The following is a 22494-nucleotide window of genomic DNA, read 5'->3' as shown; positions in this document are numbered from 1 at the left end:
TCCTCCCCCCAACCCCGACCCCTGCCCCCGGCACTCTCATGTTAAGGTCTCTCCACACTGCCGACGGGTCTAGTGTCTGTGGCGGCCACTCGCCACGTTCGCCGTGCCCGGCAGGTGCGCTCCCTGCCACCACAAACAGCGCTGCAGTGCAGGTAGCCTTGCTCATGTCCCGGGGGGTCCCGTGTGGGAATTTCTCTGGAACGCACGTCCAGGGCTGAGGCTGAGGGTGCTGGCCGTGCGCCCTCTCGCTGGGACCGAGTCCTGCGCTGCAGCCTTCGGAACGGCTGGTCAGTCCAGCCTCTCGCCGCAGCACGGCAGGGTTCCTTCCGCCCCCCTCCCTGCCCGTTTGGGTGGTCTCCATTAGTTCTTTCATCCCGTCTTTTTCTGGGTTCAATATTCTTGTTACTGAAAAGCATGTATTCTTAGGAAGTGCTTTCAGCAAAGGTCTCTTGGCAAAGAATTTGAAGGTAAGTCCTTCATCTTTATTTCTGGCAACACTCTTGATGATAAGGACATACTTCCCTATTGCTTCTGTAGCAAATTGCCATGGATGTAGTGGCTTCCAACTCTACAGATTTATTGTCTTACAATTCCGGAGTTCAGAGTCCAACACGCGTCTCGCTCCCTGCGGTCCAAGCGTCGTCGCCACTGCCTTCCCCCTGGGAACCGGGGCGGTTCTGCTCCCTCGCCTCTTCCAGCTTGGACAGCAGCCTGCGTTCCTCGGTGCATGCGCCCCCCCCCCCCTGCCGTCCCCAGCGGCAGGGCACCTGCAGACCTCTCCAGCTCCCGCACCCCTGCTCCTCTCCTACAAGGACCCTTGTGACCACTGGGTCCCTGTAAGATTATCCAGGATAACCTTCCCATCTCAAAATTCTTAAACATCCCTACAAACATCCTTTTGCCATTTTAGGTGAGCATCTTCATGGTTTCAGGATGAGAACGTGGACTCTTTGGGGGCCGTGGTTCAGTCTGCCGTGACAGTCTACCTGAGTGTTGGGCTTCAGTTGACAGATTTTTAAAACTTAGACTGAATGACCCAGTGTCAGACCCTGCTCGTGGTGCTGGCGACGCGGTGGCGAATGCAGCCACCCAGCGCCCAGCCCTCGGAGGCCAGGGTGTCTCACTCCCCCACTAGGCAGCTTTTAAGATGATCTCTTTACACCTTCTGTTTTTTTGTCCCCCTGTTCCAGTTAGTTTTAGCAGCATAACGAACTACCGCATGTGTAGAGGCGTGCAACAACACGTAGGTGTTCTCCTCCGTGTGGCCCCAACAGCAGCTCTCAGGCGGCGCAGGTGCGTTGCCGTCAGGTGGAGGCTGGGGTCGCAGTCACCTGAAAGGCCTCTCTCCCTCATGTCTGGCGGGTGAGGCTGGTTACAGTGTGGGGCGCGGCAGGGCCGTTGGTCGGGCCGCATTCTCTCCCTCGCTGTCTCACCGTGGAGCGGCTGGCTGGTGAGGGGCAGCATCCCGAGGGGGAGAGTGAGGCGAGGTGTCACCTTTTTAAACCTGGCCTCAGAAGTGACTTGGTCTCACTTCCACTGCATCCTGTGTATTAGATGTAACCTCTCAAGCCAGGCACTCACAAGAGAATCGGACTCCACCTCTTGATGGAAGGAGTATCGAAGGATTTGCCAACAAATCTAAAAACCATCACACCTCCTTAGCCCCTGATGCGATAATTTGGTCTCAAGGCTCTTCTCTGTCTCCATATCTGGAAAACTCACCTCCTTTCTTTTCAAATGTTTCTCAGTCATTTCCTAGGTTGTTTGTTTTGAGAGTGAGGAGAGATATTGATTTGTTGTTCCTCTTATTTATGCCTCCATCGGTTGCTTCTTTGATGTGCCCTGACTGGAGATCAGACCTGCAGTCTTGGCCTACAGGGATGGTGCTCTGACCAGCTGAGCTGCCCAGCCGGGGCCCCTGCTCTCTTCCTCTGGAACTCCTGTTGGGGCCTCAGCAGTCATTCACGTCTCTCGTCGACACTTGCGTATTGTGTATCTTCTTAGCTCCCCACGCTGTGCTCTGAATTAATTTCTCTGTGCACTAATTCTCTTTTCAGTTTTATCCAGTCTGGAGTTCAACCAGTGCACTGATTTTTATTTTATCGATTATATCTTCCACTGGCATTTTTCTCTCATCTACCTGTACTTGTTTGATATCTGCCTGTTTGTGTTTCAACTTTTTTATTCTTTGTGGAAACTTCTATTATCTCTTAAGGATCACAAATGTATTGATTGTGCTGTAGGTCACTGTGTCCTTTATTTTCATTTCTTCTGGGGTGAATTCATCTCCTGGCTTAGGTTGCTTTCATCCTCCCTTCTCTGCTGTCACACCTGCATGTCCGGCACCTTCATGCTCGTGGAGCCTTAAGTCCCCTGTTCTGATACAGCCGGGTGGGTGACTTACTAGGCAGCATGTGTCCCAGCAAAATCCAGACCAGCTTTCACTGTTCTCTTGTAGGTGACATCACCCGCCTCCCAGTTTGCAGACAGTACACATTTGGACTCCACATCCGAACGTGTCAGGGTCTGGGACTTTAATTTCCTGGGGTTTCTCTCTGGCCTCACGGGCAGTGCTCTCAGTCCCCTTTTCACAGACGGGGAGGCGGGGGCAGGAAGGTTCTGGCTTTCTGTGGAGGATCAGCTCCAACAGCCTGACTTTCAGGGACCGATTCGTCACCTCCCACCCTGTCCTGGTGTGACCATTCTGGGTCCCACCTGCTCTCACTTCCCCTGGCTTGCTGCGACACCAGTCCCTCCTCACCGCTTTAGCTTTAGTTTCGCTTTGCTTCTGGCATCTGGAGATTTTATTGCCTTTCTTTTCAACTTGGCAATGGATTTCTTTCTCATTGTTTCTTTTTATGCAGCATTTCTATGCATTCTTAATAGGAGGAGTGCCTGTTTATTTTAGCTGGGGCTGTCGTATGTTGGAAATTGCCATTAGTTCTGGATACAAAGAGTTGCTTCTCCTGTTCGCAGCCCACTTCTCCTCCTCCTTCGGCGTACCTGTCCAGGTGAGAGTCTAAACCCCGCCCACCTTCCTCAGGTGATGGGCCACCTCCCCCTGTGTGGTTTATAGAATTTGGCTTTTCCCTTCTGTTTCTTTCATCAGTTCTCTTCCTTCCACTCTGCCTTTAAGGAATGTGCCCAGCTCTTCTTTCTGCTAGTGCCCCAAGCACATTCTTTTCACTGTTATGGTTTTAATCTTTCTTATTCTTGACTGTGTACTCAGTCCACTGCCCTGAATGAAAGAGCCCAGCTGAGTTTCAGTGCAGTGGAAGCTGGTCGTTTCCCCTCTGTTTCTGGTCCTGCGTCAGCTTTCATCCTCATTTCCTATGGCTGCTGTTCCCCTCCCTTGCCCCCAGCAGAGCGCCTTAGCTCTTTTCTGGTGCACAGAGACCTACAGACAGGCCCCCTCTGCCCCCATCCTCCTCCTCCAGCCGGCAAACTCACCTTCCTCACTGCCTGTCCTTACCTGTTTTCTGTCTCTCCCAGAGCAGAAGTGCCCCCTCCTTACTGCCCCCCGCTGACCCTTCGGTCCAGCGTGCTCTGTAGACTCTCCTCGCGGCACCACTGCCGAACCTCTGCCTGGGCAGCCCACGGTTCCTGCGTGCTGCACCCAGTCCTGACCTCCTTTCCTCAGGCCGTGTTTCTCCACTGTTGACTGAATGTCCTCACTCACATACCGGATGCTTCCTCAGAGTCAGCGTGTCCGTCCAGAGCTGGCATCTTTATTTCTCTCTAAAACATCGACTCCTTCCCATGTTTTCTCTGTTTCGCTGAGTAGCACTAGAATCCACTAAGTCACCCAGCCACGGGATTGGGTGGTTTTTTTGTTTTTCTGTTTCTTGGTTGGTTGGTTTTACCTCCTTGAATCGTTCTAGAAGTGCACTGGTCGGTACACTAGCTACTGGCTACATACAGCTATATAAATTTGAATTTACATTGGCAAAAATAGAAGACAGTTAAAAATTCAGTTCCTTGAGTATAGTAGGCACACAGCAAGTGCTCACGAGCCGGGTGTGGCCATAGCGGACAGTGCTGACCTAGGCCGAATGTTGCTGTTTTCGCTCCCGGTTCACTGTGTGTGCGCCTCATCGTTTCTCACCTGAGCTGTCGGTACCGCTCTTGACTCACCCCCTTGTTCTTCCTCACTCCAGTCCCTTCTCTCCTCTGATCAGTGATCTTTATCAAGCCCTTCTCTCCCTTTGAGAGTCGTTGAGGTATAAATGAGAGAAGCAGAGTTCTGGCGTTTTAATGTCATTTCCTTACTTGAACCCCTCAGAGCCTCCCCCACTGCCCTTTTCTTACTGCTTATTGAACAAATACTCAGCCTTCAAGATCGAATCCCAGTGTTTCCTGCTCTGGGGAGGCAGGGGTGCGGTTCCTCTCACACTGGGACACTTGCCGCCCCCGCCCCTTCTCAGAGCACGTTTGCTCTGTGACGTGGGCTGGGCTGTGAGCCCCTGAGAGATAAGAGACTCCCCTTCATGCTCTCCCAGGTTTGCAGTGTGTGCAGGAGATTAGCTTCCCTTTTGGCATCTGCACAGGTACTGGCTACACACTAACTTTAGGAGGAATGAAAAAATGGTCTTTCAAATCGCATTCTGTGCTGTGTTGAAGAATTCCAATTGAGAAAGGCTGCACAGGCTGGTGAATGACCTTCCCACAAATACTGATTTTTTTTGCTTACGAGTAGCTGTTGTTTCTGCCTATCCCCTGACTCTAAACCATGTATTTTGTAGAGAGAAACATATGGAGTGGGCAGAAGTGGGTTTTCAGTTGTTCATATGGAAAATATAATAATAAGAATAAACTCTGTGTTTTGCTTGCTCACAACTGTGAACCTACCTTTGTCCACCCTGTACTTTCTTCAGTAAGATATCTTCCATGAAAGATGGGCAGCCCTGTCTGGTGTGTCTCAGTGGGTCGCGTATCACACCACAAACCAAAAGGTTGCTGGTTCAATTCCCAATCGGGGCACATGCCTGGGTTGTGGGCCAGGTCCCCAGTTGGGGGCATGCAAGAGGCAACCAATGAATGTTTCCCTCCCTCCCTTTCTCTCTTCCTTTTCTCACTCTAAGAATAAGTAAATAAAATCTAAAAAAGAAAAAAGAAGGTCAATATGTGAGTTAATTAGCTCCAACTTGGTGGCTTAACACAGCAGAAGTGTATTCTCACAGTTCCGGGGCCCACAAAATCGAGTTGCTGGCAGGGCTGTACTCCTGCCCAAGCTCCGGGTCCTGCTGTTCTTTGACTGGTGGCCAAGCTCTGCCTCCACCTCTGCGTGGCCTCCTTCCCTGTGTCTGTCTCCAGTCTCCTCTCCTGTTCCTGGTGAGGACCCCCGTCATTAGATTTAGGGCCTACCCCATATTCAAGGTGATCTCATCTAGAGATCCTTAATTCTTAACTCCATCTACAAAAACGATGTTACAAAATAAAGCCACACTCACAGGTCCTGGGGTTAGAACCCAGGCACATGTCCTGGGGAACACAACCTAACCTGTGACCATCGAGTGTAAAAGCGAGGATCTAATGGCAGAGTGTGTCTTCCCCTCCGAAGCCTCACCGAGGCTGAACCGACAGACCACAGCCTTCATTTCTATGCATTTAGTCATTGAAATTAAGGACACCCTCCACCACCGACCATGGCAAAATCTAGAGGGGAAAGAAGGCTGTTTTTACCCTACCTCTGTCTTTCTCTCCTTCCAGGACAGAATCATTGCACTCCCTTCATCTGGATTTTTTTAAGTGTCTAACAATGATCAGTAATGATAAAGCATAGACCAGAATAAGCATGCTTAATATCCTTCAGTTTTCAGAGACATTCTCTGGGTCCAAAGCTTTTCAAATGGAAAGGGATAGCCCTGGCCAAGTGCCTCGGTTGGTTGGAGCATCCCATGCACCAGAAAGGTCCTGGGTTCCATCCCTGGTCAGGGCACGTACCTAGGTTGCAGGTTTGATCCCCAGCGGGACACATGCAGGAGGTAACCAATTGATGTTTCTTTCTCAAAACAATGTTTTTTTTCTCTCTCTCTCCCTCCCTTCCTCTCTCTTTAAAATCAATAAACATACCCTCAGGTGAGGATTTTAAAGACTAATAGTAAAATGAAGGTGGATTATTAGATTTCGAACTTACCCAAAGCATACATGCCTGTGCGCAGACATGCTGTAGAAATGGCTAGACGTGACTGTCTCTGTGTAGTGAGAAAGAACATAGGTACTTCGGCTGTGTTCATTTTTCAGTGTCATCTCAATTTTCCACACTAAATGTGTTTTGTTTAGTAATTAGATGAACTTTTTTTTTTAATTTGGAGAGTTTTAATGAAGATTTTGTAAATCACCCAGGATCATTTGTATTTATTTAAAAACAAGATGAGTGGACCAGTTGGGATTCTAGGACCAGACTGCTGATTGTATTGCAAGTGACTCAGGCACTCTTTAGATCTTGGAGTGGTGTTAACGTTGTTCACGATTCAGGACCTCGTTAGACTCTCGGAGCAGAAGAAACTGAGATCCATGGTCTTCACCAGGGAGGTTGCCCGGTGCCGGGAAGCCGGCCTGATGGGGGATGTGGGCCCCCTGCGCAGCCCTGCTTCGCTGGGAGGCATCCACGCGGTAGCCGTGCGTGGTTCCTGGGGCACCATTCCACAGTGAGCCTGCACTGTCTCACCAGCGGTACCGTTCGGCTTTGACAGGTGTGGATTTTCTAGTCTCTAAATTCTTTTGGGTCAGCCCTGTGTCTGGCGCGTCACAGGAATGAAACGCGCTCCCATCAACCCTCAGTCACCGGAAGAAGCCTCAGCAGAGCATTAGGCACCTTTTAGCTGTTTCACTATGAATGCAGTTTGTTCCGAGGGGATTTTCCTATTTGGCTTGTAATATGTCGATGAATTATTGAAATTTCAATTACTTTTGGATCCCAATTTAGCAGGATGGAGACATCAAGAGACTTCATATGAAAGCTTTCCAGTCGCTTTTAGAGAAGGGCTTGTCTGGGGGTTTTGGCGCCGGGCTGGCAGGGGTGAGAGGCTCTGCTCCTCCTGGGTCTGGGACCAAAGCGCCACCGTGGCCTTGGAAGTCCCTTCTGTCAGTGCTGCTCCAGGTGTGGGCCCCTGGCTGGGAGCACCGCTGTCTCCTGGGAGCCTGTTAGGTATGCAGGTTCCTGGGGTTTTTTCCCCCATCTACTCAGCATCCCTGGGGCAGGATTCTGTGTGTTTAACAAGCCTTGGGGCATTCTGGCAGGCCTACAAGTTTGGAAGCCCTGCCTTAGGTGCCCTGGGGCTAATTTCTTCCAGCAGGGCCTTCTACCCATTTGTAAAAGTCCATGTGTACTGTAGTCAGCTTGCCCTTTAAGCTAGACATTGTAGCCAACAATCAAGGTCATCAAAAAGGGCAATTTCTACCAACTGCCTTCACTTGGAACACTTTTCCCTTTGTCACTGAGCCGTAACCATAGAGAAGCAGGCATTGAAATTCTGTGCAGGTTAATGTATGTTCTACAAGTCATTCAAAGAGCCCTGTCTTTCATTGTCACACAAAAGCACTGTTTAGATATTCTGTCCCACTGCCCCAGGGATAATCTCATCTCCAAGTCTCTGGGGAAGAGCTGCGAGTGCCCCCCTGTCTCTGCGACTTAGCCTCGCTCCTGCCAGTGCAGTCTCCCTCCCGCCCCACGCATATGAATGACCTGCGGTTCCTCAAACCCAGGCGTAGCCATGATGCCTGTGCCCTTGTGTGCGCTGTCCTCCCCAGCCCCGTGCCCCACCCCGCCCCCAGCAAAGCCGGCCCTCACTCACTCTCTGACATGCCCTGTTCACCAGTAAGACTGCTCACTGCCCCCCACCTCCTTCCCCAATCCTTTCAGATGGAGACGTGTTCTTCCCTCTTCTGCTGCCTACACCTCTCTGGATAGACACCGCCCGACAGCACTTGAGGTACACTGGGCTGGAATTACTGGTCTCTGAGCTCCGAGGTCTGTAAGAGTGGAGATCTTATCCAGGCCTCTCCCTCCATCTGCAGCGCCCAGGACAGTGTCAGGCGCAAGAGGCTGAATGAACAAACATTCGTTAAAGATGCCATTCCATCTCTGCTGGAAGCTTCCAGTGCCTTAGATAACATCTTCATGTCATATTTGTGGAAGACCAATGCCAGCAGGCAGCAGGTCTAGTTTAGAATACACAGACATTTACAGGGACTCAACCAACTTAGCTTTTCAGTAAGGCTGACCTTTTAATGTAAAGCAATGTCCTATCATCCACGTATCTGGCTATTTTTCTCTTTGACCACGGAAACCACAGGCTGTGTCTAAAGGCCTTGTTATTTCAGGTTCGAGAGCTTCAAACTCGACTGCAGAGTGTGCAGGCCACAGGGCCCTCCAGCCCTGGCCGCCTCACTTCCACCAACCGTCCGGTCAACCCCAGCACCGGGGAGCTGAGCACGAGCAGCAGCAGCAATGACATTCCCATCGCCAAGGTGAGCAGCTGGGGACAGCAGGAACACCTTCCGTTTCCGGGAAGCAGGGCCACTGTGCAGGCATGTGATTAGCTCAGACGGCCCCAAGGGGCTTCCCCGGGGTCTCACACAGGCCTCCTGTGCTCGAGCTGCAGGGAGAGATAACCCACTAATAGTTTTAAGTCTCTTTCAGCAGCAACCTGGGCTCCAGCTCTCATTAATCAGCCGGCTGGAGTATGTCACAGCTGACAAGTCACTGTGGAGAGTGAGACGTTCTGTCAGGTTCAGCAATACTAAGGGATGGATGAAGAGGTGCTCCCAGGGCTGAGGTGCAGCCCAGGAGGGGACGCGGAGTGATGAACCATGATTTCCCCACTCCTTGGACTGCCAGCCCTGCCAGCAGAGAAGTAGATATTGATGTCCAGGCCGTGGCAGCTGGGAGAAGCAGCCCCCCCCCCCACCGTTCTTTGCCACAGCCCCAGGCTCCTCTCCCCTGGCAGCCACACTGGTCTCCACAGAGAGATCCGTTCTCAGCCGTCAAGTTCAGCGAGCCAGTGTTTCCCAACCAGAAGTGATTTTTGTCCCCCAGGGATACCTGGCAGTGTCTGGAGACGATTTTGATGGTCACAGCTGAAGTGCTACTGCACCTTGTGGCTAGAAGCCAGGGACACTGCTGGACGTCCTGTGACATGCAGAATAGCCCCCACAACGAAGAATATCCAACCCAAAATGTCAGTGGTGCTGAGGGGGGAAAAACCCCGGGTTATGTGAAGGGTATACAAATCAGACAAGTGAGTTGTTTTTAAGTTGTTAACCAGTTCCGTTGCCATGGTGAACCGGTAGCCCTGGGTAAATAATGTGAATGGTTTATCTGTGGAGTGATACGTCCTTTTTTTGATAATTTGCTGTTTTGCTTTTTAAGATTGCCGAGAGGGTAAAGCTGTCCAAGACCAGGTCCGAATCTTCATCATCCGATCGACCAATCCTGGGCTCAGAAATCAGCAGCATCGGGGTGAGTGTCCATGAGAAGCAAGGCGAGAACGTTCCCACAGAGTGGCAGGACAGTGCCCGGGAGATGATGGAAGAACTTCCCAAGTTCACCTCCAGCAAACCCGTTAATTATACTAATAAATCACACCCAATTTCCTTCCAAAGAGTCAGATTAAAATGTATAGTGTTTTCCACATGGTGAATTACTTCTTTAGCTTTAAGGGAAACATTTTTCCTCTACTTGAAGCCACTCAGAGTGAAATGATTTAGGTGTAGTTGCTGGTGACGTAGATTGAAGTCTTGAACTATCTGCTTTGTGTCACCCTGCTCCCCAGAGACTGAGTCGGGAAGCTCTAAGAGAACTTCGCCTTTTGCACACCCTGCTTGAAAAGCAGCGTGCTGTCCACTGGGGATGGATGCTGCCTTTGAAGTGTAGCCCAGTGCTGCGACGGACCAGAACCTTCTAGCCTGGTGGCAGAGTGTCCGTTTGTAGAGCCTGCGGACCCCCTAGGGGTGTAAGCTGGTGGATAGAGGAGAGGCGGTAGTTTCGGTTCCCTGGGGAACCGAATACCTTTTAGGATTGGGGATGAGGTTAGAAGGGCCAGCTGTGTGATCTGTAAGGCTGGAGAGAGCCTGAATAGCGCTTTTAAGGCCCTAGTTTAGAATTCTGCACTGAGCAAAAGTTGCATGCATCCAGATTCCATGCCAGATTTAAGTTATGAAGTTAAAGGATCGGCGGTTCTCCTTGGTTATAGCAGCCAGAGACAAGGGCCTGGAGTGACAGGGGCTCAGGAAGGGGAAGGGAGTCCAGGCTCCGCTCCACGTCCAGAGCGTCTGTATCGGAAGAACGCAGCTATGATTTGATCCTGTTTTTGTATTGCTTTCACAGCACACAGTTAGCTTTTTGTGCTAGGATTGTACAAACTGAGAAAGATCAGGGTAACCATCTCCTGGTGCCCGATCCTCGGGAATAGAAGCTTTGGGTTGTTCTGCATGCACAGCATGCCTGGGGACCGGTGTCCCTGAAGCGACACTGTCCAGAGGGGGACTAATGCTCACCTGTGCAGGTATCCAGCAGCGTGGCGGAACACCTGGCTCACTCTCTCCAGGACTGCTCCAACATCCAGGAGATCTTCCAGACGCTCTACTCACACGGGTCTGCCATCTCCGAAAGCAAAATTAGAGAGTTCGAGGTGGAAACAGAACGCCTGAATAGGTAAGGAGAAATCCCGTACAGCTGAGTGGTGGTGGGAGCTGCCCTCCCTCCCCTTCGCGAAGATCGATTGGAGCGGGCTCGTGCGTTGTGACACAGTGATGCTGTCAGGCTGGCGAATGGGAGTTTGCACCGTCTCGCTCATCTCAGGGACTTACAGCAAGCAGTCAGGGCTGGTGCATGGGTGGGAGACCGGACTCGAATGCACAGGGCCTTGTCCTTAGAAGGACCCCGCTCTTGCTCTACTGCTCCTCTCTCACCGTTTTCAATTCTTAATAACTTATGCACTAGGGGCCCCACTTTTTCACTTGGCACGTCCCTCAGAAATCGTATTGTAATTCCTGGAGCAGTTCCTATAGACTGACAAGTAGTCAGGATGACGAGATGGTGGCCACGCGAGCAGCCCTGGGCTGCAGAGAGGAGTCGGGACGTTGAGTCAGCGTCCTCGGGGAGCCCGCGGGCCCCAGGAGCCGGCGGAGGCGGCCTGATGGAGGCGTTCCTGGGGCTGAGCAAGCTGCCGGTCGCCTGATGTCGTTTACGGGTTTAACAAACGTGCACCACTCTCAGTTCCTACAGGCTGCGTTAGTTAGAATAGTTTTACCATACACCCAGTTTTACGGACACTTTTCCCCAGGCTCCTGACAGAAGTCGTCTGAGTTTGCCCCCCGCCTCTGGGCAAAGCCTGGCTTGTGTGTCATTCCAGCAGTGAGACAGGGCTGCTGAAAAAGGCAAGGAAGGAGCAGGGCCAAACCAGGCAACTGCTGTGACTCAGCATCGCCCCGCAGCAGCAGCGTGCGTGCGGGATCTATCCCGGTGTGGCGTGGCTGCCCTGACCCACCGTGCCTCAGTGGCAGAGCACAGTAAGGACTGGAAAGGCTTGTGATCTCACCAGGGAGAAACGCAGATGCCTTTCCCCACGCACCACTGCTTAATGCCATTCCCCTGGTGTGTGGCAAACCTGAATAAATTGAATTACTGTGTTAGTCCTCCCTGATTTGAAACTATTTAATACAGTGCTTGAGAACTAAGGAAACGTGGCAAATCTAGGTCATTTTAAATCTTGAAATTAAATGGTTTCCTTATTAAATCCAAAATACTTAAGAGTGACAATCCCGATGATTACCTTGCAGCGGGAAAGAGCGGCCCTCCGAGTGCTGTGTCACGAGCTGCGGAGTGCCTAAAAATGGGGGCAGACGTGCCCTTTGTAGTTTAGTGAAGTCGGATGCCTTCAGGGGCCCTCCGTGTAGCGGGGACCTTCCTCTACAGACTCTGGGATCTAACAGGCCTGCTTTGTAGCTGAACTTGGGGGAAGCTCCTTTCTCTTCAATTATGTGCACCTCGGAGAGACCAGAGCAGGGGGAGCTATTTGGGGCCTGCAGCGCACTGTGGTGTTGAACAGCTTACCCTTACACAGGGCTCTCACAGACAGCCTCTCGGTCACCCACGTGGGCGGGCAGAGTGGCAGCCCCATTTTGCAAAGGGGAAAGCAAAGGCTTCCACAAGGAGTGACTCACCCTAAGTGCAGAGCTGTTAATTAGCCTGGCCGAACGTCCAGGCCCCGCCCTTTGACCTTACCGCCATTATCCTCTCTGCGTACAGAGCTGCAGCTGCAACATTGGAATCCTTAGAAATAATCTAACAGGATGCCTTCACATCTGTTATTACTTAACTACCTATTGCAAAGTTGGAGGCCTCTCACACTCCAAAAAACGACAGCCTTTAACTTTGTGTGTCGGGGGTGGGGGGAGAGCAGGGTCATAGTTAATTTAAAATGCTTCTTCATTTAACCACTGTGTTAAGCACCTACTATGTGCTGGGCTATTTGGTGTGCAAAGGGAAGTAAAACAGACAAGGTCCCTGCTCTGATGGAGCTTGTGTTCTCTTAGGGCACTAGACAAAAAACAAGATCATAAGAAAGCTCCAGGTAAATAGGACACTGAGGCAGAACAACAATGAGGGCTGATGTTTCCATTGGTAGCCGGGGAAGGCATCTCTGACAAGGGAACATTCCGGTTGAGATTTTAAGGGGGAAAAGGAGCACCCCCGTGACATAGTAAGGATTGTCTTATGGGCCAACTTGTCCACCTCAAGGCTGGAAGGAAGTTGGCGTGAAGCAGGGACCGCCCAAGGCCGTGGAGCTGAACCAGAGTGAGTGTGAGGGGGGCTTCCCAGAGATCAGGTGGCCCGAGAGTCAGGGCTGGGGGGGGATGTGGACTTGGAGGCCCAGGACAGACTTACTCTTCATTCTACGTGTCATTCGAAGTTGTGAAGGGGTTTTAAGTAGAAGCAGCAGATCTGATACAGATTTCGAAAGATCAGGTGCAAGGTGCAAGGAATGGAAGGCGGCGGGGCAAGAGCAGAAGCAGAGAGGGTACTTGGTGGACCAGCGTGGCCGAAACGGAGATGATGGGGAGTGGCAGGGGTCGTCAGTGTTCACTGGCGAGATCAGCGGAAGGAGAGGAGGGGGTGGTCTCAGAGAAGATCCTCGGGTGACCCACCTTAGGGTTGGCTACGTGCTGGTGGCATTGACCGAGACGGAGAAGGTGGGGGAGGGCACAGTTAGGGAAAAGTCAAGAGTCCCACTCAGGAGTGTTAAATTGGAGGTGTCAGTGTGACACCCAAATCGGAAAGTCAGGAACCCTCTGGGTGTGTGAGAGTGGCACTCAGAGGAGATGTCCGCACTGGAGAGATTCGGGAGTCTTGGGAACATAAGTGCCCGTTAAAGTCATGGCACTGGACAAACCTCACCCCGGGCAGGGGTTCGAGGGCTGGGGGTGTTGACAGAGGGCCAGGGACGGAGCACTGCAGGGATGCCCACACTCACAGGCTTCGTAGATGGTAAGGAGCCAGCAAAGGAAACAAAAGAAATGGCCTGTAAGGCAGGAAGAAAACCAGGAGAGACCTGTCGTGACCCAAGTGAGGAAGGAGTGGCCCATTCAGGGGGTGTCACCTGAGAAGGCCCCTACAGTGGCTTTGGCCACACGGAGGTGGTGAGCTGGGTAAACCATTTGATCTGATTAGTGGGGACCAAATGTTCGTGGGAGCAAGTTGAAAAGTAACGAGAAAGTAGGAACCATGTCAAGAAGCCATAAGGTGACAGGGACAGAGAAGGATATTCCGTAACACCTTACATTGAACTGACCTTGAAGTTGTCTAAGCCTCGCAGTTGTCATACACTCAGCATCTCCCATGAGGGGGCGTGTCTCCATATTCTGCTCTCTAATGTGTGGTTGTAGGATCGATTCTCAAGGCTAATGGCTTCTGAGCTGAACATTTTAAGTGTCACTTGCATTTTGTGTGTGTGAAACCATCTCTCTCTTTAAGTCTTGGAAGTCAGAGTTCTGCAAACGAGTTTGTCCCGTGAAAAATGAACCCCGGTACCTTGAGGATCAGGGTCCTGAGACAGAAAATGAAGCAGCAGAAGGCTTGTGTTTTTCTGACTTTGTCATAGGCCCGTCGGCTCTGACTGGGCAGTTCTTTCTGGTTCCTATAAAGCCTGATGTTCCCACTGCCAGTCCTGCCGGTGCTCAGCAGCTGCGGGAATGTCCGACCTGGAAGGAGCCCTGGACACGCTCCGAAGCTCCTGGTCCACTTCCCATTCAGAGCCTGTGGGGCAGTTTGCATTTCACTCACTAATTCATCTTTTGCTTCTGCTCTGTAGCTAGTGGTTAAGAGCACAGGATCTGGGGGCCAAACTGCATGGTTCAAACTCCAGGACAAGGTGTTTAATCTTCCTGTGCCTCTGCTTCCTCCTCTGAGGAATGGGGAGAATAACAAAGCTCTAAGGGCTGTTGACAGGGTTATCGAGCACGGGCTCGGCGAATAGCAGCTGTGACTGTGATGTGCGTCTCGTTGCCCCCTAGCTCCTGAAGCATCCCAGTCGCGCCGTTCACAGGGCCTGAGGTCGCACGGTTTGCTGCTCTCCCTGCTTTATCCCCAGAGCACATGGTCGGTGGCTGGGTGGGAAATAACTGGGTAATTCACACAGAATTCGGTGCTTTTTTTTAAACTTACAGTTGCTTCCTTTATTGTTTCGTGTTTCAGTTACATTTGTTAAAATATCTGACAGACTCATTTCCTAACCTGCATTTCCAGCCTGAATCCAGATTAGACCACTAAAATATCGGCAAGTTATTTGTGATCCTAGTGTGAAATTGAGATTTTTCTTCCTTTGTAGCCGTATTGAACACCTTAAATCCCAAAACGACCTCCTGACCATAACCCTGGAAGAATGCAAAAGCAACGCTGAGCGGATGAGCATGCTGGTGGGCAAATACGAATCCAACGCCACGGCGCTGCGGCTGGCCCTGCAGTACAGGTGGGGCTCGGAGGGGCGGGGCCTGCGTCCCTTGGAGCCTCAGTGCATCCGCAGTAACCTTCTGCGTAAAGTAGAACGCAGGCTGTAGAAGGCATACTGTGGGTGGGCCAGCAGATGCGGGTGTGATACATATTGAAAATCAATGACCACCCTTGTAGCAATTAGGAAAACTGGAGTAATGACTGTGGTGTTAGTAAACAGGTATGTTTATGCCAGTGCGTTCAGCTGAAATATTATTTCACTCGGGTCACATCACTCAAAATATCAGTCTTTTTATTACATATTCATTTGTGGCTCTTTCCAGTATTTGTTCATATTCACACATATTTTACATTGTTACAAATGTAGTGCGTTCTATTTCTTCAGCATTTTACAGTTTCGTGATATTGCTTAATAGTCTCCATTTATTTAGAATGGTCATATCCCCTGTACCAAGTTTATATATTGTTCTTTTATTTACTCATTTCTCTGAGAGACTTTTTTCACACTTTGACATGGAAAATAATTCTTTGGCGAATAATTTAATACAGGTAATGTCTTTATTCTTTCTAATATTTCCCTCGGGAGAACATCCCTGCAGCAGGAATTATAGGTCAGAGGACAAGAATATTTTCATGGCTCTGGAGGCGGCTGCCAGCCTTCCCCCTAGAAACAAGCCCATTTCAGTGTCCGAGTTGCACTCACTGGCGAGCAAGTGGTATATGAGGGGGCCCCTTTTATTTCTGCCCCATCAGCGGAGTTTATCTGTTTTTAAATGACTGCTGTTTAAATAGCTGGAAAGCTCTGCTTTACGACTGCTTTCAGAGGGTTATTTTATTGGTGTCTCTTCTTGGGCGTGTTTGCCAGGCGCCCAGAGTAGTGACTGAATCTCGCTGTTGGCGTCCTCTAAAAAGTTCAGTATTGTTTCAAGAAACATTGTTTCTTCAGAAAACAAAGTCAAGCCACAACACACAGGACCAAAGCTAGAGAGCAATCACACTTGTTTACAGACACACCAGAGCGAAGAGATAACCCGACTTTGATAACTCCGGGAGCAGGCTGCTCTGCACCCACACCTGCCTGTCTCCCTCGGGCACGAAGCAGTGGCCCGGCGTCTCCAACCTGATAGGCGGGCCGCCCTGGAGAGGAGCCACCGCCCGCACCCAGAGCTCTCGACTCGGCCCTTTTCTTTATGTCTCAGTAAAGGAAGATGAAAGCAAAGGCAATCAGAAAGCAGATGGCCTGATGACTAAATGCCAAGCTAGGCGATGTTTCCCCCACTGAGCTGGGAGAAGCTAGTGGGTAATTTGCTTCGGGCGGGGGTTCAGTGCATCCTGTCTGGGACCGTGCAGGCAGCATGCGCGTGCCCCACCTCCTGTGTGCACGTGGGTCCACGTGGGGGCCCCAGTGGCGATGAGAAAGGGGTCGCTTTTCATCCTCTGCCTGGTGTGCCCATGATGGTGGGCACGGAGAAAACTAAGGTTTTGTCAGAGAGTTTGTATTTCATGAGACAGTTTGACAAGTGTCCACTAGAGGGGTAGGGATGGAGCTGTTCTCTGTCTGTGCCGTCACTATAGCTGCTGCAGCTGAGGAACCGAATTTTTCGTTTCCTTTAACTTGCATTTTTCCACGTAAGCAGCCACATGTGGCTGGCTAGTGGCTGCTGTGTTGAACAGTGCAGACCTAGATCAAAACAGCCTCCTTTCTGGGGTGTAACTTAGTTAACTATGATTGTACAGCTATTACTATGTCACAGTTTTTAGGGTCAGGAATGGCTGTGATTCAGGGTTCTGGTGAAGCCGTCCACCAGGACTGCAGCATCAGAACCTTGAACCGCACCGGGCGGGCTCTGCTGCCGAGGAGGCTCATTCACAGGGCGGTGTGGGCGAGTCCTCAGTCCGCCACTGGCTGTTGGCCAGAAGCCTTAGCTTCCCACCCCACGGGTCTCCTTGGGGCTGCTTGAGTGTCTTCACAAAAGGGCCTCCTCTGAAGAGGGTGCCGCACCGGGAGGGTGCAGGGAGAGAGTGGCCGAGACGGAAGTCACAGAGCTTTTAACAACCAGTCCTGACGGCGACGTGCCATCCCTTCTGCCGTGTTCCTTTGGTCGCACAGACGTGCCCTGGAGCGGCGTGGGTGCCAGCACCGCAGGCTGCAGTGCCTCTCCCCTGCAGTGCCTCGTGCGAGGGCAACCAGCTTGCCTCTCCCACGTGGATGGAGTCTTGTGTTTTTCTAGATGCAGGTTGAAAGCGAAAAGGCAGGGCTGGGGCACAGCTCAGCACAGCATGTCCCCGGCTCTGTCCAGGGCATTTTCTGCGCTGACAGGGCAGCGAGGCTGAGAGGCGGGTCTAGAGGGGGCGGGGGCGGCCCCGCGGTGAAGGGGCTCCCGTGTCTGCCCCAGCTGAGGCGCCCGTGCTTGTTTCAGTGAGCAGTGCATAGAAGCCTACGAGCTCCTCCTGGCCCTGGCTGACAGCGAGCAGAGCCTCATCCTGGGGCAGTTCCGGGCGGCTGGCGTGGGGTCCTCCCCGGGTAAGTGTGGCCCCAGCCCCCACCGCCTTCCTCATCCCGTCCCTAGTCTCTTCTGCTCTACTGCCCCCATCTCGGCTGTGGGCATCGGAACACCTCCCTGCAACAAGAAACTCACTTCTCACGTGCTTTCCGTGTTTCCCTCATGACTGAGTAAATTGTTTATGTTGAGTGCAGCAAGAACTGGAGTGGAAACAGAATCACAGATAAGCCCAAGCAGACCGGCCCTCTCAGGAAGCACATCCTCCCAGGCTGGCAGGAGGGCCAGGGGGGGCGGGAGGCCCTGGTCGCAGACGGGAGGGGCGGGCTGTGCCTCGGCCTCTCTGGGCTGCAGCCCACCTGGCCTTTGCTCCTCCCTTGTTGGCTGTGCTTTTTCTCCAGGTTTCTCCCTGTGGGTAGTTTTGAAGCGTGCGTTTCCTCCTGCCTTGTCTGCAGGCGTCCTGTGTGCACAGAGGAACCGGTTTCCCGCTGCTCTCAGCAGCTTCCCAGAGTGCTCCCCCCACTGCCCGGCCTGGAGGCCTGGAGGCGGGGCAGCGATGTGCACCCGCCCCCCAGACTCCCCACCCTGCGGGTCCAGGTCCTTTTGGCCTCATTTGTTCCTCCTGACCTGCCCTGACCTGCCCTGCCCCCCACTTCTGTCCCTCAATTTTAAGTAACTCGAGGGAGGGAGTATTAATTGGAAAAGGCGCAAGTGTGGCACCCTAATTAGCAACGTTTGCTAAAAAACTTTGCTGGCAGCTGTGGCCCTGGTCCTTGCAGCAGCGGAATCTGCAGCAGACATGGTGCACGAGGAGAAAGGGAGGCCGAGGGGACAGGTTGGCTCCTCAGTGCTGAGGCCTGGAGCCCAGTTTTATAATAGCGGCTTCTTTGGAGAAGTAGCACCAAGTAAACAGAAATCTGAAGTGACTGGATCACTTCTTAGCCAGACACGGGTGCTGGTGTGCATAGGCCAGGGGACCTCAGACATAAGGACCAGGCCACCAGTCAGAGACTGGCTTTTCTTTTTTTAAGATTTTATTTATTTATTTTTCAGAGAGAGGGAAGGGAGAGAAACATTGATGTGCAAGAGATGCATTGATGGGTTGCCTCTTGCATGCCCCTAACTGGAGACCTGGCCCACAATCCTGGCTTGTGCCCTGACCGGGAATCAAACCAACAGCCTTTTGGTTCAAAGGCCAACCCTCAGTCCACTGAGCCACACCAGCCAGGGCAAGGACTGCAGAGCAGGGATTGGCTTTTCTTTAAGAGAAAGGAGACATGCCTGGCAAAGAAGGGCACCATCAGGGCACCTCCGAAACGAGTGCCCCCCCATCTTTGCCAGCAGCTCCCCCCACTCTCGTCAGGGCTCTAGGTTTTGCACGGAACATGTACATATTTTTCCTCCTTCCGTTTTGACATGTGCAGGAATCTGAAGCAAGTCGGAAGGAAAGGAAGTGTCCTGGATATTAATTTCCTGCGTCATATCCAGCCTGTGCAGCGGGGCAGCAGGCCCCCGCGTGTGCGGGTGACCATCCTCCACGCCTGGCTCGCTGTTTCCTTAATAGTGTTGCCGTCTCAGCCCAGAAGTAGAAACTCTGCCAGCATTTCCATTAGAAACCTCATTTTTCAGGGTCTTTTAACTGAACCATAAAACTTTATTCCTCATATTAAACAGATCCTAAACTGATCTTGGCCTGCTGTCAAGTTTTTTAGTATCTGTATTAAGAAAACCGATCAATTAAAGGGGAAAAAAATCAATCATCTTATTTCTAATTTGTATTGGAGGAATGTTTTAAACCACTTTGTCCTTGAAAGGTACCTTTTATTGGGCTTGTGTCTGCTCATCGCAGTGACTTGGTAGGGGCTGGAAAATATTTTATTTGTGGAAGGAAGGAAGGCACAGAGGTTTTGAGAGCAGTGGCCCGAGGGAGGCCCAGGAACCTGAGCCTGTACTGCCCGCCCCCCCAGGAGGCTGAGCGCTGGCTTACTTTTCAGCCCTTCCCTGTAAGCCTCACTCTCCCATCCTGCTGATAAGACCCGAAGGGCCGTGTAGTTGCACGGCAAAGCAGTGCTGGTTTGTGACATTTACCCATAGTGCCAATTATTGTGGGTTTTTCCTTTGACTCTGGTTGACGGCACCGGCGCCGGGTAAGTGCACTGTGGATGTATGAGACGGGTGGCTTTTGAACTGTGCCCTGGGTGCTGGAGGGGTTTCTCTGGGCCTCCTCGGTGGGCCTGGAGGGTGGGGCAGTCGAATGCATGACCCACCCCTGCCCACTTCAGCCCGTTCCACATTTACTATTTTTTTATGTTGGGCTTCAGTGTAAGGTTTTCATTGACGATATTTGGAAGGCCGTGTGCATCTAGGCTATAGAGAAAGCAATCTGCTTAACTTGTCAGACGACCACAGTTTTTAAAACGCCATCAGAAGATGAAGCTCTTGGGCAGGAGGTTGGCTGTCTGGCTCTGGGCCGCACCCTCCACCCCTGACCTCTGGCTGCAGCCCAGTCACTTGGCCCCTGCAGGCATGGGAGCTGCCACAGCCACAGCAAACCTGAGACAGAGAGGTTATGGATAGAGGTTATGGATATGCATTTACAGAAAATGCAGGGCCGATCTAAAGTTCTCACTTTAACCATTAGGTTTGTCACCATTGCCTACGTGAACCTCTGACCAAAACCACAGACTTGGGAGCCATAGCCCAGTTTTCCCTCAGGCTGTCCCTGCCCTTGTTCACAAGGAAGTGCCCACACAGGGAAGAGCAACCAAGCAGTAAGCTTGTAATGGATGGGAGGAGAAGCCCGGGGCCTGGATAATTAGAAAATCCTAGCATGTTAGAGCTGAAAACAGGCCTCTGAGGTCACATTGACCAACCCTTCCTTTGTCGACGAGGCCGGTGGAGCCCGGAGCAGAGGAGTGCTTTCCTAAGAACAGCCCCTAAGTGACGCAGCCGGGCGCAGAGCGCGGCCATCACCTGCTGGCTGCTCTCCACCACGCCTCCACCGCCCCTCCAGCAAGCAACCGAGAAGTGATTACCCACACCTGTTCCCTGGCTTGCCTTACCTAGACCTGTGTTCATTAATCCATTGCCTTCTCACAGGAGACCCGTCAGGGGATGAAAACATCACTCAGATGCTCAAGCGCGCGCACGACTGCCGGAAGACGGCTGAGAATGCGGCTAAGGCCCTGCTCCTGAAGCTGGACGGCAGCTGCGGGGGCGCCTTCGCCGTGGCCGGCTGCAGCGTGCAGCCCTGGGAGAGCCTGTCCTCCAACAGCCACACCAGGTAACGCTCGACCTGTCTGCTGTGAGAGGGGCACGTGTCCTGCCGTCTGCTCACTGGGCTCGACATGCAGGGGGACCCTGCTCTCGGGGCCTGGGAGGCTTGGCCTAGGGCAGAATTCTGCCCAGGACTGCGACCTGCTCCATCCAGGGAGGAGGTGGAGAATCAGAGTGGAGAGCTGGAGACGCCTCCTCATTGGTGGAAACTGCAGCCCAGGGAGAAGGGGAGGTTTGCTCAAAAACAGTGGCAGGCGTAGAAGCCACACCTTCCTTCCTGCCGGGGGCTCTTTCTCCTGTTCTTCTTCTGTTCTCCACTTCTTCACAGTTCTTCATTTCCTAGAAGCATCCGGGGCAGCTATTTGCTGCAAAGGGTCCCTGATCACCCAGGGCCCAGACCACTGCGTCCCATCCCAGCCTCTGTCTCTGGTCAGCTCTTCCCAGGCAGTAACAGCCCCTCTGTCTCATCTCTGTCTCATCTCCGTCTCTCTGAGTGATGCCGTATTCACAGCATGTGCTTAACACACACTTAATCATGCTCCTGAGTTCAAGTTTGTGAATCTAGAAAGCTGAAGCGAGTTCTTAAAAAAGATGAGAGGAAAGCAGTGGAGACCTGCTAAGTATAATTTGCTGGAGCTTTTGGATGCTTTTCAATGGGGGTCAGTGAAACCTGTCTAGTGATCTCATTTCTTGCCACCAACGCCCTAAATATGTACATGCCTTCCATCTATATACCAGACTTGGTCTAGGAAGTACGTTGTTAGAGACTCTTATTTGATCACCAAATCTGAAAAGATGAGAAGGGTAGCTTGCTCCCATTGTCACAGGGGGAAATCCTTGGCGTAGAGATATGTAAGTAACTTGCCTAAATAAGGTCACGGTCACAGGGCTGGTAGATGAGAGGGGCATCAGGACTTGAACCAGGACGTCAGCACCGAACATGGTGTTGCTTCCACGAAACCAGGGTGGATCTTGTGGCACCGACTCACGGTGCCTCCTTGCAGATCAAGTGACCGGAACCACGCAGGACAGCTTAACTCTTAAGAGCTAAAGGAGAGATACTGATGTTTTCCTGGCACCTGAAAGCAGTTTAACATTTTCATCTGTCCCACTGGCAGGACACAGCCATCTGCTCAAGTGCCTCCATTTACCTGTCCTGCACCTGGTGCCTCAGGAAAGACGACGTTCCTATAACGCGCTTGGCCAGGTGCCTGCAAACACAAGGGACTGATTTTTCTCTTGACCCCAGCAACAACTGTCTTATTTAGGGAAGCAGAGATTATATATTTTTTTTTCCTTAAAACCAGATCCTTATGTCTGAACGCAGAACGCGGTGCTCGTTCTGTCAGTGACCTTGTCCTGTTGAGTGGGGGAGCTCAGAGCTGGGTTGACAGGAAATGGGGGCTGTTTCAGTAGCTTAGAAGGTGAGTGTTGCAGAATTTTGCTCACACCTTCCCTACCCTAAAAATAATTTTGTTGTTTTAATCCAAATCAGAGACAAATTTGGTAGGAATGGGAACTCGCACCATCCATTCAGTGGAAATGCTGGTTTTGAATAGGTGTTAGAACTCCTTCAACTTACGGATGAGCCTTGATTTTGAGGCAGTTTTCTTAGACACTTTTAGGTGAAGCATCTCTTCAGCTTGTGATCAATTCAGCACCCGGCCTCCACTTTCAAGGATGACCTCCCTGAAGAGCGGCCCTGACTGAGCGGTGGTCTCAAACGGGTCTTCCCACCAAAGCACACAGGACTCTAGCTCAGAT

The 22494-nt window shown here is 51.8% G+C and overlaps 1 protein-coding gene across 8 annotated transcripts in view; it reads left to right on the top strand.

Annotated features, from left to right (window-relative positions):
* Positions 1-22494, top strand: part of MCC (MCC regulator of WNT signaling pathway) — a 417242-nt gene that overhangs the window by 366489 nt on the left and 28259 nt on the right. For 7 of the 8 annotated variants that reach the window (XM_037167029.2, XM_037167031.2, XM_037167032.2 and 4 more), the window contains 6 exons: positions 8326-8472; positions 9374-9463; positions 10509-10657; positions 14832-14972; positions 17374-17477; positions 20554-20737. In XM_037167029.2, the coding sequence (XP_037022924.2) occupies positions 8326-8472; positions 9374-9463; positions 10509-10657; positions 14832-14972; positions 17374-17477; positions 20554-20737 (815 nt within the window). The remainder of the gene's footprint in view (positions 1-8325; positions 8473-9373; positions 9464-10508; positions 10658-14831; positions 14973-17373; positions 17478-20553; positions 20738-22494) is intronic. The other variant, XM_037167030.2, reaches the window with a different exon arrangement.

This window comes from Artibeus jamaicensis, unplaced genomic scaffold (genome assembly GCF_021234435.1).
Source record: "Artibeus jamaicensis isolate MK-2021 breed Jamaican fruit bat unplaced genomic scaffold, CSHL_Jam_final contig_402, whole genome shotgun sequence".
NCBI lineage: Eukaryota > Metazoa > Chordata > Mammalia > Chiroptera > Phyllostomidae > Artibeus > Artibeus jamaicensis.
This window is presented reverse-complemented; position numbering and strand designations above follow the sequence as displayed.